The sequence below is a fragment of the Chanodichthys erythropterus genome, chromosome 23 (assembly GCF_024489055.1).
Source record: "Chanodichthys erythropterus isolate Z2021 chromosome 23, ASM2448905v1, whole genome shotgun sequence".
NCBI classification, from domain to species: Eukaryota; Metazoa; Chordata; class Actinopteri; order Cypriniformes; family Xenocyprididae; genus Chanodichthys; species Chanodichthys erythropterus.
This window is the reverse complement of record NC_090243.1, coordinates 10,295,615-10,312,500: the sequence shown is the minus strand read 5'-3', so window position 1 is coordinate 10,312,500 and position 16,886 is coordinate 10,295,615. Positions and strand designations below refer to the sequence as shown.

General features: G+C 35.6%; 1 protein-coding gene across 2 annotated transcripts in view; it reads left to right on the top strand.

Annotated features, from left to right (window-relative positions):
* zdhhc20b (zinc finger DHHC-type palmitoyltransferase 20b) overlaps positions 1–13,475 on the top strand; it is a 14,872-nt gene extending 1,397 nt beyond the window's left edge. The window contains exons 3-14 of one of the 2 annotated variants that reach the window (XM_067377946.1): positions 891–985; positions 1,185–1,305; positions 1,929–1,998; positions 2,394–2,426; positions 2,502–2,622; positions 3,358–3,393; positions 3,583–3,715; positions 4,610–4,736; positions 8,028–8,120; positions 8,224–8,339; positions 8,431–8,478; positions 10,474–13,475. In XM_067377946.1, coding sequence (XP_067234047.1) covers positions 891–985; positions 1,185–1,305; positions 1,929–1,998; positions 2,394–2,426; positions 2,502–2,622; positions 3,358–3,393; positions 3,583–3,715; positions 4,610–4,736; positions 8,028–8,120; positions 8,224–8,339; positions 8,431–8,474 — 989 coding nt within the window. In that variant the 3' untranslated portion in view covers positions 8,475–8,478; positions 10,474–13,475. The remainder of the gene's footprint in view (positions 1–890; positions 986–1,184; positions 1,306–1,928; positions 1,999–2,393; positions 2,427–2,501; positions 2,623–3,357; positions 3,394–3,582; positions 3,716–4,609; positions 4,737–8,027; positions 8,121–8,223; positions 8,340–8,430; positions 8,479–10,473) is intronic. The other variant, XM_067377948.1, reaches the window with a different exon arrangement.
* Positions 13,476–16,886: the final 3,411 nt, after the last annotated feature.

Genomic DNA, 16,886 nt, shown 5'->3' with positions numbered 1-16,886 from the left:
TTAGATGTTAATTTGAGTTGGAAAATTTTCTATTATAAAAATAAGTCATTGGTCTTGACCAAGACTCATTAACCCATATAAAAAAGCCTTTTATAAAATCTTCTTAAAGGGTTAGTTCACCCAAAAATTTAATTTCTGTCATTAATTACTCGCGCTCATGTCGTTCCAAACCCGTAAGACCTTCGTCCATCTTTGGAAAACAAATTAAGATATTTTTGTTGAAATCCGAGAGCTTTCTGACCTTCCTATTATGAAGTGACAAAAATATTTTTTGTGCAAAAACAACAACTTTATTCAACAATTTCTTCTCTTTCCTGTCAGCCTTCTGCACTGTTCACATTGTAAACACAGTGCAGAGCTTCCCGGTTCTACGTCAGAATGCTGGCTGATTATTGGCCGAGGCTGTACACGTGAGCACCACGACGCATGCTAGCCAATAATGAGTTGACGTTCTGACGTAGAACCCGGAAGCACTGCACTGTGTTTACAACGGATTTCGGATTTCCTCAAAAATATCTTAATTTGTGTTCTGAAGATGAACAAAGGTCTTACGGGTTTGAAACGGCATGAGGGTGAGTAATTAATGACAGAAACTTCATTTTTGGGTGATCTAACACATTAAATTCACACACCAAATAACTTTTCAGTGCATTTAAGAGTTACAGATATTTGTATGTATGTTTATAAAGGTGCAAAGTCACTTTGGCACAGTTGTCAGGCTATAACGGCTTCATTCGGTCCGTGCTTGTGCTGACTGTGGGCCCTCTGTACAGTCAGACTGCATCAGTAATCACAAGTGACTGATTTATACTCTGACTGTTTCTGGCAGGCTTCTCTGCAGGCTCATGCAGTCTTGTTGTTAATGACTGTACACTCTCTGTTCCTTTCAGTCATCTACCTGGTAGTGTTTCACCTGTCATTCATCATGTTTGTATGGTCGTACTGGAAAACCATCTTTACAAGACCAGCAAACCCTTCCAAAGAGGTACAGCAAGTATAAGCAAACAGATATTAACATATTAACATCATGTGTTAATTCAGCCATTATGAATAAATGCACACAATATTTATTTGTTTCCATGGAGTGAGTGTTTTTTGTGTATCGTTTCACACACAATTGTTGTTAAAATGGAATATGCTGCTGATTTGTCACACAATGAGCTGATTGTTTTGAATTGTCTTAGTTCTGTCTACCCAAATCTGAGAAGGAACAGTATGAGAAGGAACAGCGTCCAGAAACTCAGCAGGAGATCCTGAAGAGAGTGGCCACCGGTCTGCCCCTCTACACCCGCACCGGGGCAGGAGGTTAGAGACTGACTTTACACCCTCAAACACAGAAAATTTTACAGAATATCTCTTACTAGCTTACTAGACTAACTAGCTTGTACCTCAAGGGCATGGGTACTAGATTTTGCCTCTTCTTTTTTTAAATTATATTTTGTCTATCTATCTATCTATCTATCTATCTATCTATCTATCGATCTATCGATCTATCTATCTATCTATCTATCTATCTATCTATCTATCTATCTATCTATCTATCTATCTATCTATCTATCTATCTATCTATCTATCTATCTATCTATCTATCTATCTATCTATCTATCTATCTAGTCAAGTGCCTATCCTCTACTTTCCCACATCATTTTATCGTATTCAGGGGTTGTTTGTTGGTTGTTTGCTCACTCAAAGCTACTTTAAGACCATCTCTGGCTCACTCTGCAGATCTAAAACCCATCTGAATCCATCTTTTATTATTATTATCTATTTATTGTTATTTTTATTATTATTTATTCATTATTATTTTGTTATTACCTATTTATTATTAACTTATTTCTACCTTTTTTTGTTTCTACCGGTTTGGATACCTCGATTTTGCCATAAAAAACATAAACTGGCATGATTTTTTTTTTCTCCTCTTCTTGTAGCTGTCCGGTACTGTGACCGCTGCCAGGTCATCAAGCCAGACAGATGTCATCACTGTTCTGCGTGTGACATGTAAGTTACTGTAGTGTCTTATGGTCAGTTCTGATGGCATTAATGGGTTAGTTCACCCAAAAATGAAAATTCTGTCATTTATTACTTACCCTCATGCCTTCCACACCCGTAAGACCTTTGTTAATCTTCAGAACACAAATTAAGATATTTTAGTTGAAATCCGATGGCTCCGTGAAGCCTCCATAGGGAGCAATGACACTTCCTCTCTCAAGACAATGCTTCATGAAGCATCGAAGCATGTCGAATCATGATTCAGATCGTGTTTTCATTTTTGGGTGAACTAACCCTTTAAGTTCCATTTCACTTTTAATTTGTGTCATTTTAGCGACTTGATATTCCATATTTTCTTGTATGGCCTTTACTTTCTTCTAAATGCTTGTTTTTATTACTAACAGGTGTGTACTAAAGATGGATCATCACTGTCCCTGGTGAGTGAGATACAGGTTGTTGGCACTGAAATTGAATTTGCTGCTCACATCTCTCTTTCCCTCCGTTATCCATAGGGTGAATAACTGTGTGGGTTTCTCCAACTACAAGTTCTTCATCCTGTTCCTGACCTACTCGCTTGTTTACTGTTTGTTCATCGCAGCTTCTGTCCTCCAATACTTCATAAAGTTCTGGACAGTAAGTAGATCCCTCACCTTTCATCATACTCATTTGAGTACCTTTCTTCCTTGTACAATGTCATTTTTCATTGTTGTGTTATATAGATATGTGATCTGTCAGCATTTCCTCCATGTGCTAGTCATGCATCTGTTTATTTCCCATCTACCACCCTAGTCCACTCCTTCACCCTCATTCTACCGTTATGCTGTCCTTTCTGTTTCATTTGTTTGTTTTACTTGCACTACACAGTTCAAAAGATTTTTTTTTTTTAAAGAATTTAATACTTTTATTCAGCATGGATTCATTAAATTGATTCAAAGTGAAATTTGTGGGAAAAAAAGCGCTCTTCTTTTGAATTTCTATTCATCAAATTCTTAAAAATAAAAATGTATTAGGGTTTCATGTGATCATGTGACACTGAAGACTGGAGTAATGATGCTGATGATAAATTACATTTTAAAATATATTCATATAGAAAATAGTTATTTTAAATTGCCATAATATTTCACAATATTACAGATTTTATAATATTTTTGAGCATTAGGCTCTTGCCAACCACAAACTTTTGAATAATATTCTAAATCATAGTTCCTTCTTTTATAAACATTAAAAAAATCTTAGCAATCCCAAACTTTTGAACAGTAGTGTACAAGCACTTGTTTGCTTCTTAATTCCCTTGTCACCTGTGTCTCAGCTTTTGCTCTCCTGCTGTGTTCTTCCTGCGTCTAACAGTCTGTCTCTGTTTGCACTAAGCTTTGTCGGAGGAAATCGGCAGAGAATTGTCCAAAGGTAATCCCTCACAGTGTTTAGTAAACGTGTCGGTATTAGTGCATTGAGTTACGTTGACTGTTTTTTGTCGTTTTAACCCTGTGACCCTAACGTACCCGTCAGGTTGTGTCTGAGTGACATGTTGCCCATGTCTTGCTCATTGTTGATCTTTGTCTCACAGCTCTCCTTTCTCTCTCCCCCCTCTCTCAGAGTGACCTGCCAGAGTCTCACGCCAAATTCCATGTCTTGTTTCTCTTTTTTGTGGCGGCCATGTTCTGCATCAGCATTCTTTCACTCTTCACTTACCACTTGTGGCTTGTGGGAAAAAACAGGTCCACCATAGGTAACACACCTGACCATACTCACTTCTCTGTATCTTTGTCTACATGTACTGTGTAGATAGATTCATGTTTCTAACAAAGCTGTCATGCCTGTAGACAACTTGCTCACTAGTCGCCATAGCAACAACATTAGGCCTGCTGTGCACAATCAAAACCTTGTTTAGATTTATTTTGGTAAACTGGTCAGTCAAATTTCCATGTGTTTATCAAATCAATCGAGCAGACATTGAAGCAATTTTCTGCTCGTTTTCCCATCAGCCCATGTAATTTAGTTTGAAAAAACATAAATGCACTCAGTTTCAGTTTCAAGAGCTCAGTGATTTCATGTTGTGGTTTGTTATGCATTGACTCTGCGTTCAAAAGTTTGGAATCGGTAACGTTTTTAAATTTTATGAAAGAAGTCTTATATGCTCAACAAGGCTGCATTTATTTGATCAGAAATACAGTAATATTGTGAAATATTATTGCAATTTAAAATAACTGTTTTCTATTTTAACATATTTTAAAATATTATTTATTCCTGTGACGCAAAGCTGAATTTTCAGCATCATTACTCCAGTCTTCAGAGTCACATGATCCTTCAGAAATCATTCTAATATGCTGATTTGCTGCTCAAGAAACATTTCTTATTATTATCAATGTTGAAAACCGTTGCTGCTTAATATTTCTGTGAGAACTGATCAATATTTTCAGGATTCTTCGATGAATAGAAAGTTCAAAAGAACAACATTTATTTGAAAAAAAAAACTTTTGTAACATTTCAAATTGATCACTTTTGAGCAATTTAATGAATCCTTGCTAAATAAAAGTAATAATTTCTTTAAAAAAAAAACCTTACTGACCACAAACTTTTGAACTGCATTTAAACCCTCTTCTGGATTATTCTTTATGTTCAGAAGCATTCAGAGCCCCAGTCTTCAGAAACGGCCCTGATAAAAATGGATTTTCCCTGGGCTTCAGCAAGAACATTGCTCAGGTGTTTGGGGACCAGAAGAAGTACTGGCTACTTCCTGTCTTTACCAGGTGAATTTGAAAACTCTTTATTATTAAAGCATGTTTTATTAGATTGTGCTGGTTTTAACCCTGTGAGAAACCTTTTTTTATTCAGTTTACTCTTTTGAAGAAATTAAAGGTGCCATTGAACGTTTTTTTACAAGATGTAATATAAGTCCAAGGTGTCCCCTGAATGTGTCTGTGAAGTTTCAGCTCAAAATACCCCATAGTTTTTTTTTTTTATAAATTTTTTTAACTGCCTTTTTGAGGCATAATTAGAAATGCGCTGATTAATGCTGCGGCCCCTTTAAATCGCGCCCTCTCCGCCCCCTCCCGAGCTCTCGACTCTATCAATGCATAAACAGTTCACACAGCTAATATAACCCTCAAAATGGATCTTTACAAAGTGTTCGTCATGCAGCATGTCTAATCGCGTAAGTACAGTGTTTATTTGGATGTTTACATTGATTCTGAATGAGTTTGAGGCTGTGCTCCGTGGCTAACGGCTAATGCTACACTGTTGGAGAGATTTATAAAGAATGAAGTTGTGTTTATGAATTATACAGACTGCAAGTGTTTAATAAGGAAAATAACGAAAATGTCTCCGTGAATACAGTAAGAAACGATGGTAACTTTAACCACATTTAAGTAATGATGCTGACGATAAATTACATTTTAAAATATATTCATATAGAAAATAGTTATTTTAAATAAACCTGGAAAGGACCATACTGACTCAAATAATTATCGTCCAATAGCCCTAACTAGTTGTTTATGTAAAACCATGGAACGTATGATTAATGACCGGCTGGTGTGGACCTTGGAAAAAGATCAAAAGATCAGTAAATATCAATGTGGATTTAGACGGGGAAAAAGTACTCTTGATCATCTTATAAGAGTAGAATCTTTTGTACGAGATGGTTTTATTAAAAAAGAGCATGTAGTAGCGGTTTTTTTTGATTTGGAAAAAGCTTATGATACTACGTGGAGGTATGGTATTTTAAAAGATTTGTATGATATGGGTTTTAGGGGGCATTTACCCATTTTTATTTCAAATTTTTTATCCAATAGAGTTTTTCGTGTTCGAGTAAGAAATGTATTATCTGACTTGTATGTACAAGAATCAGGAGTGCCTCAAGGAAGTATACTTTCAGTAACTCTTTTTAGTATTAAAATTAATGGTATTGTAAGTGTTATGGAGTCTAATATATTTCGTAGTTTATATGTAGATGATGTGTGTATTTGTTATAAAGGAAAAAATATGAACGTAATTGAAAGACAAATACAAATATGTATAAATAAAATGTATGACTGGTCAGTTAAAAATGGCTTTAAATTTTCTAAATCAAAAACTGTATGTATGCATTTCTGTTTTCTGCGATCTATGCACTTAGATCCAGAGCTTTTTTAGAAAGAGAACTTATAAAAGTCGTAAAAGAGACAAAATTCCTAGGACTTAATTTTGATAACAAACTATCTTTTATTCCTCATATTAAAATGCTGCGAAACAGATGTTTTAAAGCAATGGATATTATAAAAGTGCTAGCAAGGATTAAATGGGGTGCAGATTGTGAAGTACTCTTGAGACTTTATAGGACACTTGTTAGATCAAAAATGGACTATGGGAGTATTGTTTATGGATCTGCTAGGAAGTCATACATCAAAATGCTGGACACAGTACATCATACAGGATTGAGACTTGCCTTAGGAGCATTTAGGACTTCCCCAATTGAGAGCTTGTATACAGAAGCAAGAGAACCATCATTATATAACAGAAGGCTGAAATTGGCTCTCAACTATGTAGTTAAGCTAAAAGCTAATGAAAGTAATCCAGCATATTCTTCAGTTTTTCATCCTCCATATTCACATTTGTATGAAGCTAGACCCAGATACATCAGTCCTTTTGGAATTCGCATAAAATCACACTTGGAAAATATGGATATTAATCTGGATATCTTAACATCGACGCATTTGTGTCCTATACCGCCCTGGGATATTAAAAAACCAATCATCATCATGAACCTGGCTCAGTATAAAAAAGGAAAATCATCCAAATGTTTATCGGGAGGAATTTTTGGATATAAGACGAAGTTTACCAACTCACGTACCTGTGTACACAGATGGATCAAAGTCAGACAGTCGGGTATCTGCTGCAGTAGTGATTGGGTCAAAACGCTATGGCAAGTGTATTTCTGGACAAAGTTCAATTTTCACAGCTGAAGCTTGTGCATTACTTCTAGCTCTTGAACAAATAGAGAAGGAACAACAACGTAATTTTTTAATTTGCACAGATTCTAAATCCTGTCTACAAGCACTTGATTTATTGAAAACTGAACATCCTATAATTATCAGCATAATAGGAAAAGTGGACTCTTTAAAGAAACAAGATTTTAATATTGTTTTTTGTTGGATACCAGGCCATATGGGATTGACTGGTAATGAACAAGCAGATAGAGCAGCAAAGGAAGCACTTCATTTGGAAATGACAGAATGTAAAATACCAGCATCTGACGTTAAACCCATATTGAACCTTTACATTCACAGTAAATGGCAAATGGAATGGAACGAATGTGTAAATAACAAATTATACGAGGTGAATCCAGTTTTAAATCAAGGAGTTATTAGTTATTATTTTGAAAACCGATATGACCAGGTTGTATATACAAGATGCCGAATTGGACATTCAAGACTTACTCATTCATATTTATTGAAGGGGGAAGATAAACCGATCTGTGATTTGTGTAAGAATTTCATGAGTATAAAACATATTTTAATAGAATGTCCTTTCTTAAATAATATTAGACAACAGTTTTATACAGAGAATACATTAATGGACATTTTCAAAAAGGTTTCTCCTGGAGTAATTTTAGAATTTCTGTCGAATATTCAGTTGAAAGATTCTATGTAATTGTTGTTATTAATGTTGTTGTTATTGGTGTATATGCCTGATTTTGTATAGTGATTGTTTTTAAGACATACTTGTTAAAGTATTATAAATAATGTATTGAACTGATATTGCTGATTGCCATGAATATAGCCATTGCTGCTGATATGGCATTAAACCATAAATAAATAAATAAATAAATAGTTATTTTAAATTGGCATAATATTTCATAATATTACAGATTTTACTATATTTTTGAGCATAAGGCACTTATCAACCACAAACTTTTGAATGGTACTCTAAATCATAGTTCTGCATGGTCAAACACCACACTGCCCTCCAAAAATCTACTTCAGTGTTGTAATATTTGACTTGTAGAAATGAGATAAAGCATGTATAAAAAGATGCGTTTAAATATATATTTTTTTCTGTTATAGTCAAGGAGATGGACTTTCTTTTCCTACACGGTTGGTTACTATTGATCCAGAGCAGCCCACTGAATGTCTCCAGCCTGGCGCGTTGGATAAAGGGTGAGGTTCTGTTTTATCTCTCACCACTGAGGGGCAGTGTTTGTGGAAAACCAACCAAAAAGAGATGAATAGCAGTAACTCTCAGTGTGGTTCATTCCCACAGTGCTGTAGAAGGACCTGCTGAGCAAACCAGCCCTGTCAGTGAATCCCAAAACCGTCTTCTAGCTAACGATTACCACAGTGAAGATGAACACAAAGAGACAGACATCTTAAAGTCTGGTACGTTTCATATTTTGCTCCATTCTAGCAGGCCTAAGTGGAAATTTATTATTTATTTTTTTTTGAGAATATTCTTCATCTTGCCTTTCAGATGAAAGTGAGGCCATCACTATCTCCATTGAGAGTGAGTCATAGCCAGGTAAGGTTATTTCATACTAAGCATCGTTTGTATATGTATGTAATATGCAATATACAGGTGCTGGTCATATAATTAGAATATCATAAAAATGTTGATTTATTTCACTAATTCCATTCAAAAAGTGAAACTTGTATATTATATTCATTCATTACACACAGACCGATATATTTCAAATGTTTATTTCTTTTAATTTTGACTATTATAACTGACAACTAAGGAAAATCCCAAATTCAGTATCTCAGAAAATTAGAATATCACTTAAGACCAATGAAAAGAAATTATTTTTAGAGATCTTGGCCAACTGAAAAGTATGTACATGAAAAGTTTGAGCAGGTACAGCACTCAATACTTAGTTTGGGCTCCTTTTGCCTGAATTACTGCAGCAATTTCTGCGTGGCATGGAGTCAATCAGTCTGTGGCACTGCTCAGGTGTTATGAGAGCCCAGGTTGCTCTGATAGTGGCCTTCAGCTCTTCTGCATTGTTGGGTCTGGCATATTAAGGTCAGGCGAGTTTGCTGGCCAATTAAGAACAGGGATACCATGGTCTTTAAACCAGGTACTGGTAGCTTTGGCACTGTGTGCAGGTGCCAAGTCCTGTTGGAAAATGAAATCTGCATCTCCATAAAGTTGATCAGCAGCAGGAAGCATGAAGTGCTCTAAAACTTCCTGGTATACGTCTGTGTTGACCTTGGACTTCAGAAAACACAGTGGACCAACACCAGCAGATGACATGGCACCCCAAACCATCACTGACTGTGGAAACTTTACACTGGACCTCAAGCAACGTGGATTGTGTGCCTCTCCTCTCTTCCTCCAGACTCTAGGACCCTGATTTCCAAAGGAAATGCAAAATTTACTTTCATCAAATAACATAACTTTGGACCACTCAGTATCAGTCCAGTCCTTTTTGTCTTTAGCCCAGGCGAGACGCTTCTGACGCTGTCTGTTGTTCAAGAGTGGCTTGACACAAGGAATGCGACAGCTGAAACCCATGTCTTGCATATGTCTGTGCGTAGTGGTTCTTGAAGCACTGACTCCAGCTGCAGTCCACTCTTTGTGAATCTCTCCCACATTTTTGAATGGGTTTTGTTTCACAATCCTCTCCAGGGTGCGGTTATCCCTATTGCTTGTACACTTTTTTTCTACCACATCTTTTCCTTCCCTTCGCCTCTCTATTAATGTGCTTGGACACAGAGCTCTGTGAACAGCCAGCCTCTTTTGCAATGACCTTTTGTGTCTTGCCCTCCTTGTGCAAGGTGTCAACGGTCGTCTTTTGGACAACTGTCAAGTCAGCAGTCTTTCCCATGATTGTGTATCCTACAGAACTAGACTGATAGACCATTTAAAGGCCTTTGCAGGTGTTTTGAGTTAATTATCTGATTAGAGTGTGGCACCAGGTGTCTTCAATATTGAACCTTTTCACAATATTCTAATTTTCTGAGATAATGAATTTGGGATTTTCCTTAGTTGTCAGTTATAATCATCAAAATGAAAAGAAATAAACATTTGAAATATATCAGTCCGTGTGTATTGATGCATATAATATACAAGTTTCACTTTTTGAATGGAATTAGTGAAATAAATCAACTTTTTGATGATATTCTAATTATATGACCAGCACCTGTATATACTACACTACAGTTTAAAAGTTTAGTGTCAAAGCCCGTTCAAACCAAAGACGATAACATCTGAGAATCCTGAACAAAGATGTATGACAGTTTACATCAAAATTTTAAGCAGCACAACTGTTTTCAACATTGATAATTGTAAGAAATGTTCCTTGTGCAAGAAATCAGCATATTAGAATGATTTCTGAAGGATCATGTGACACTGAAGACTGCAGTAATGATGCTGAGGAATAAACTACATTTGAAAATGTATTCAAATACAAAACAATATTTCACAATTTTACTGTTTTTACTGTATTTTTAATCAAATAAATGCAGCCTTGATAAGCACAAGTTATTAACCTTCTGATGTCACTTCCTTCTCTAGGACTGAAACTGGTGAGAGCTGAGTCCTCAGTGGTCTCGTGCCTTTGACTCCCAGTACTGTTGAGGAGAATCACAGCCATCAAAGCTGATGCCTTAAACAGCTCCTTTTCTCTGAAAGCTCCTGAACTCTTTCCATTGCCCATCGCTTACGGAGCCTCCCAAATCTGACCTGTACATCAAGTCTATAAAATGACACCCAGTCCCCGTTCAACTATAGTAGCTGCACTCTTTTAACAAAGAGGTTTACACGCATGTCCATCGTTTTTTGCACAGTAAACTGTTTGGTTGCTCAGGCCTGCACAGACCCCTGAAGACATGCAGACTTCACCTGCATTCATTTTTGAAGCAGTTCCCCAAGTGTTTACCAGGAAATGCACCACATCTGGTACCAACTGCTGTTTACGTGAGGGGAAGGTGGAATTTGTTTTTTTTTTTGTTTTTTCTTTCTGGATCTGTACCAAGTGAACAGTCTGACCGATCTGGAATCCCGTGTGCCACAAAGTGGCGCCGGCTTCAGAGTTAATGGACACGATGGCTCATTCGCACTTTTAAATTCATTACTAAAGAGTTTTTTTTGGAATATTATACTTTTTTTTAAAACTTCATTGACATTCTTCTGAGATATAAACACACACGCGTTCACAAAGTGCAACGGGGTGTGACCAGGCAGAGGACGCCTACAAAAGACCCTTGTGTATTATTAAGCTGCTCCACTTGTGTGGTGACTTATTATTTTTTTGTCATTCTCGAGATGATTCTGGTGTGAAATGTTGTGCACACGTCGGCCACTTTACGTATGCCAAATAAAGGGCTTAATACCAGAGCTCTGAACTCTAAAGGAGTGTTTACAAAATGTCAGTAATACCTCTCTGCTCTTGCAGTGTAGCCAGTGTCACATTGGAAACCAAATGAAAATCTTTGTAGGTTCCTCCTGCAGTATAAGAACTGGCCAGCAGGCGGCATTTACACTGCTCGATGTTGTATTGGTTGTATTGCACGATCAATTGGTATTGTATCACCAGATTTTTACTTTTTTTTTTTTTGTCTCAGTACTCATTTAACTTATGTTTTATTTTATTTTATACACAGGCTTTATGAATAGCTCTTCTGCAGATTCAAAATGCATATTTTTTAGTCATTTTTGCAAAGCGGTAAAAGTGAAACGTTCATTTTGTGTATTTATATTTGTCGCAAGTTATCATTTATTAACTTTGGTCCAGTGTGGAATAATAATTGTGACTGTAGCGTGAGCTAACGTGGAAATGATGTGTGGAAATCCAGACGTGTTTATGTGTCATGGTGATTGCTTCGTTTGTGTTCTGACGTATCTAAAGAAATGCCTTGACAAATCAAGACATTCACTGTTCTGGGGTGTTTGTTGTAAATGAGGGTGAAATCAGTAAAAAAATACAGAAAAACAAAGCAGCCAGTCAGTCATGAACTTAGATAGAGGGTTCTATATTTATACGCCCACATCATTTATGGAAAAATGTACTGTTTCGGATCTGACCTTGAATGGCTTTTAAGCATTACCAGATGATGGTTTTTGTTTCTTAAGAGATCTTTGATTGTTTATGTGCAGAGAAAATGTTAAGTCTGTCATCACTTTTACCATCAGGACCACACATTGAAGATTGCAGCTAGTAATGTTTTATGTGAAATGGTGTAGCTGTTTTGTGGTGTTAAGGAATGCGTTGTACAGAATGATTTAGAGATTGTTTTTGTCTTTCTTATATGAATTACACAGACTTTATTATATAAAAAAGATGTTTTATGGTGTATCTCAGTTCTGTTTTAAAGGGTTAATTCACCCACAAATTAAATTAAATGACTTACTCACCCTCATGTCATTCCAATCCTGTAATCTGCGAGATTCCTGTCCCTCCATTTACACTTCACGCAACTACCACTTTGACGCTTCGAAAACTTCATAAAGGGAACGTAAAACTAATCCATATGAATTGAGCATTTTAGTCCAAATTTTGATGGTTTTATATGATGAACAGATTGAATTTAGGCTTTCATTCACATATAAACATCGATCAGCAAACTAAACAGAAACTCAAATGTACCTGCTTGATGCGCGAGAACAAAACTCAAATGTGCTTCGTAACACGCCAAAAGCCTAAATTAAATTTGTTCGATCTCTTTATGAACTTTTTGAAGCTTAAAAGTGTTAGTTGTGTAGCTGTCTTTGGAGGGACAGAAATCTCAGATTTTATTAAAAAGATCTGCATTTGTGTAAACGAAAGTCTTACAGGTTTGAAACGACATGACAGTGAGTAATTAATGATAGAAATTTCATTTATGGGTGAACTATCCCTTTAAGGCATGGCCCTAAAACCATTTTTTATTTTTACAGCAAAACATTTTTGTTGCCTTTCATTACATTTTATATTTTATTAATTAGTAAAAAGTAAACATGAAGCCATAATGAAATTAATATAGAATATTTGTTGGTGTCTTTTTACCATTTTCTTTATTTCTGTTTACAATCTGATACTGAGGCATGGTGCTTCAATGCATGTCAGCTACATATTTGATCTACTGATGTGCAAGTCTGGATTACATGTTTTACAATGCATATGGTACAGATAATGTAAAAAGAAATACATATTTTTTAATTTTGACATGGATATTTTGTGAACAAAGTACATGCTTATATGTAACAAGTAACAATAAATGTCAATTTTTAAAAAAAACGAAAACAAACAAAACTAATTGTGTTTCTGCAACATTTATACTGGACAGGTTTGACTTGTGAGGTCCAAAAATGTCCTTACTAGTAAAACCCGTAGAACACTGACTAATGAGCCAAATCATGGTTCTATATAAATAGTGTTATGTTTAGAGGTATGAGTCTGGTTAGGCCATAGAAAATGTAATTAATCTGATAGAAAAACAATGGAAGTTTATGAGATGTCCTCATTAATATAGTCAAATGTGGGTTAGTGTGTCTTTTCTTTGATCTTTACACTATTGGAGCGAGGACAAAGAGAGTAAAGTGAGGACATTTTGGCTGGTCCTCACTTTCTGGGAAGCTTTTAAAGGTTATATTTAGGGTAAGGGTTCGGGTTAGGCATAGTTGTGAATGTGATGTGTAGAAGCTAGAGACTACATTATGTCAGTGAATGTCCTCACAAATATAGATGTACAAGAATCTCTCTCTCTCAAGATTCAAAATTCAGATAGCTTTATGAAAAATAGCTTTAAGAAATCGTTACATTGCCAAAGCATTAATAAAACTGTACAATAAAAATAAATAAAATAATAATAATGAAGAAAAATATATAATTTAAAAAATCTAGCAATAAAATAACAATAAAAAAATTGCAATAAAAATATTCAATGTTATAATGTTTATAGAAGTGAGTTCTGTTCCACTGGAGGCTCTTTCATGGTAACAGGACCTCACATACCTGGCAGCCAGGTTTAAGCTTGCTGGGCTTTCTCCTAGAAGGTATGGGAGTTTGTCCATATTTGGTTTCTGATGGAAGTCTTTGTGGTGAGTTGTGAAATGGGGATTGAACGTGTCCCTAATTTGTGCTATTTAGGACAGGATATCAGAAAGTGCAGCTCTGTTTCCACTTCATTTCCTGTGCAGTGAGGACACAGCCGGTCTTCTTTTGGTAGCCAGGTCTGTCTGTGTTGTCTGTCTCTATGGTGAGATTGTGTTCACTGAATCTGTACATGCTCAGGACTTTTCTCAGTTTAGGGTCTCTCACTGTACTCGGGTATCCTGCCAATTCATATTCTCTGTTTAGGGCCAAATAGCATTCCAATTTACTTTGTAGGGCTGTTGTGTCTGTCCAATGTTTTAGGTATTTTAAATTTGTGTTTTAATTATTTGGTTTGTTTTTTATTTTCAGTCAGACATGTTGTGGTTTGTAGTCAGCTCTAAGACCGATTGGCCGAAGGCGTTTCTTTCTGGTGTCAGCTCTTGGTAGTTCAGGGCTTTGTGTTTATAATTTTTTAGGTGGTTATGGAATTTAATGGCCCTTTTTTGAACTGTGATTATAAGTGGGTACACTGTAAAAAAAATGACCGTGATTTTAACAGTAAAAGACTGTAAAAATGCTGCGGTGAAAAACTGTCAATTGGTTTACAGAAAGTTTCCGTACTATATACGGTGAATAACTGTAGATCTAACGGTACATTTAATGTAATTTTACCGTAAGGTAAAATACCGACAGTTTTTGGAAGTGAAAAATAACAATTCATTGTAAAATTTACAGTGAAAAACCATAAATTGACATTCCCACAATTCCCTGCGTGACACTTCACATTTGATATATTTTCGTTGAAATAACTCTTTCTTCTTAGTTTTTCTCATTTTTTTTCTAATCAGTTATGTACATTAGGGTTTTATGTTACATCTAATGTTGTTAAATTAATGTTTATTGCATTTTTAAAATTTCATGCATGTTACCATGATGGTGTTTAGTGTGTGTGTGAATGACACTGTGTGCACCTTCTATATGTTAGTGCTGTCCTTCTCAGCTTGTGGAAAATCTGCTTGTGATGAACTTTGATTCATCATGTGACTCTTATCACCACTGTGTTTGGTGACTGTCAGTGTATTATAAAGGTACAAAACAGATATTAGTACTTCATTAGGTTGGTAAATTAACATTATATCAGTTAATGAAATATGTTATTTTACCATAAATTTAACAGATTTTTTTTTACGTTGCTACTGTATTTTTTTACGGTAAAGTTCTGGCAACCACAGCTGCCGTTTTTTTACCGTAAATTTTACTGGGATTTTTTTTTTACAGTGTATAATCCTAGTTCTGCTCTGCAGGCATTATTTGGGGTTTTGCGCTGTACTTGTAGCAAAACTTTGTGTAGTTCGGTCTGCAGAGTCTCTATTGGGTGTTTGTTCCATTTAGTGAACTCTTGGATGGTTAGTGGGCCCCATTTTCTACACCCGTAGAGTGCGATGGGTTCAATTACAGATTTGATTATTTTTATCCAGATTCTGATTGGGATGTCAATTAATAGTGTAAAAAGCTCTCTGTTTCTTGTCTCTCAGGTCGTTCACAGCTTTCTTAAAATTCCCTGTTTTGCTAATATTTATGCTAAGGTAATTGTAGTTCTGCGTCTGCTCAAGGAGCCTGTTGTCTTATTTATAACTATGATGTTTGTCTCGGCGGCTGGGTCTTTTTGGGGTTAAGTGACAGGGCCCATGACTGACAGAAGCTGTGCAGGAGGTCTAGACGCTGCTGTAGACCCTCTTTAGTGGGAGAAGATAAGACCAGGTGCTGCAGACTGATCCAGAGCCCTCGCTAACTCATATACAGTACAGTCCAAAGGTTTGGAACCACTAAGATTTTTAATGTTTTTAAAAGAAGTTTCGACTGCTCACCAAGGCTACATTTATTTAATTAAAAATACAGTAAAAAACAGTAATATTGTGAAATATTATTACAATTTAAAATAACTGTTTTCTATTTGAATATATTTCACAAAGTAATTTATTCCTGTGATGCAAAGCTGAATTTTCAGCATCATTACTCCAGTCTTCAGTGTCACATGATCCTTCAGAAATCATTCTAATATGCTGATCTGCTGCTCAAGAAACATTTAATGTGTACAATTGTACAAAATATTTGTCTACAATATTTTTTTTCAGGATTATTTGATGAATAGAAAGTTCAAAAGAACAGTGTTTATCTGAAATCTAATCTTTTGTAACATTATAAATGTCTTTACTGCCACTTTTGATTGATTTAATGCATCCTTGCTGAATAAAAGTATTCATTTCTTTAATTTCTTTTCAAAAAATAAAAATAAAAATTCTTACTGACCCCAAACTTTTGAACGGTAGTGTATAATGCTACAGAAGCTGTATTTCAGATAAATGCTGTTCTTTTGAACTTTCTATTCATCAAGGAATCCTGAGTACACAACTGTTTTCAACATTGAAAATAATCATAAATGTTTATTAAGCAGCAAATCAGCAAATTAGAATGATTTCTCAAGGATCATGTGACAATGAAGACTGGAGTAACGATGCTGAAAATTCAGCTTTGCATCACAGGAATAAATTACTTTGTCAAATATATTTAAATAGTACACAGTTATTTTGAATTGTAATAATATTTCACAATATTACTGTTTTTTTACTGTATTTTTAATTAAATAAATGTAGCCTTGGTGAGCAGACGAAACTTCTTTTAAAAACATTAAAAATCTTAGTGGTTCCAAACTTTTGGACTGTACTGTATGTTGAACAGTGCAGGACTTAAGCTACAGCCCTGTCTCACTCCACGACACTGAGGGAGGAATTCTGTGTTTGTTACCAATTTTAACAGCAAACTCTCTCTCTCTGTGTGTGTGTGTGTGTAGGTTTCAAGGGCTGTTCTTTACCCTGAACTCTGTCCAGCTCATTAGCACTGAGGCCATTCAACT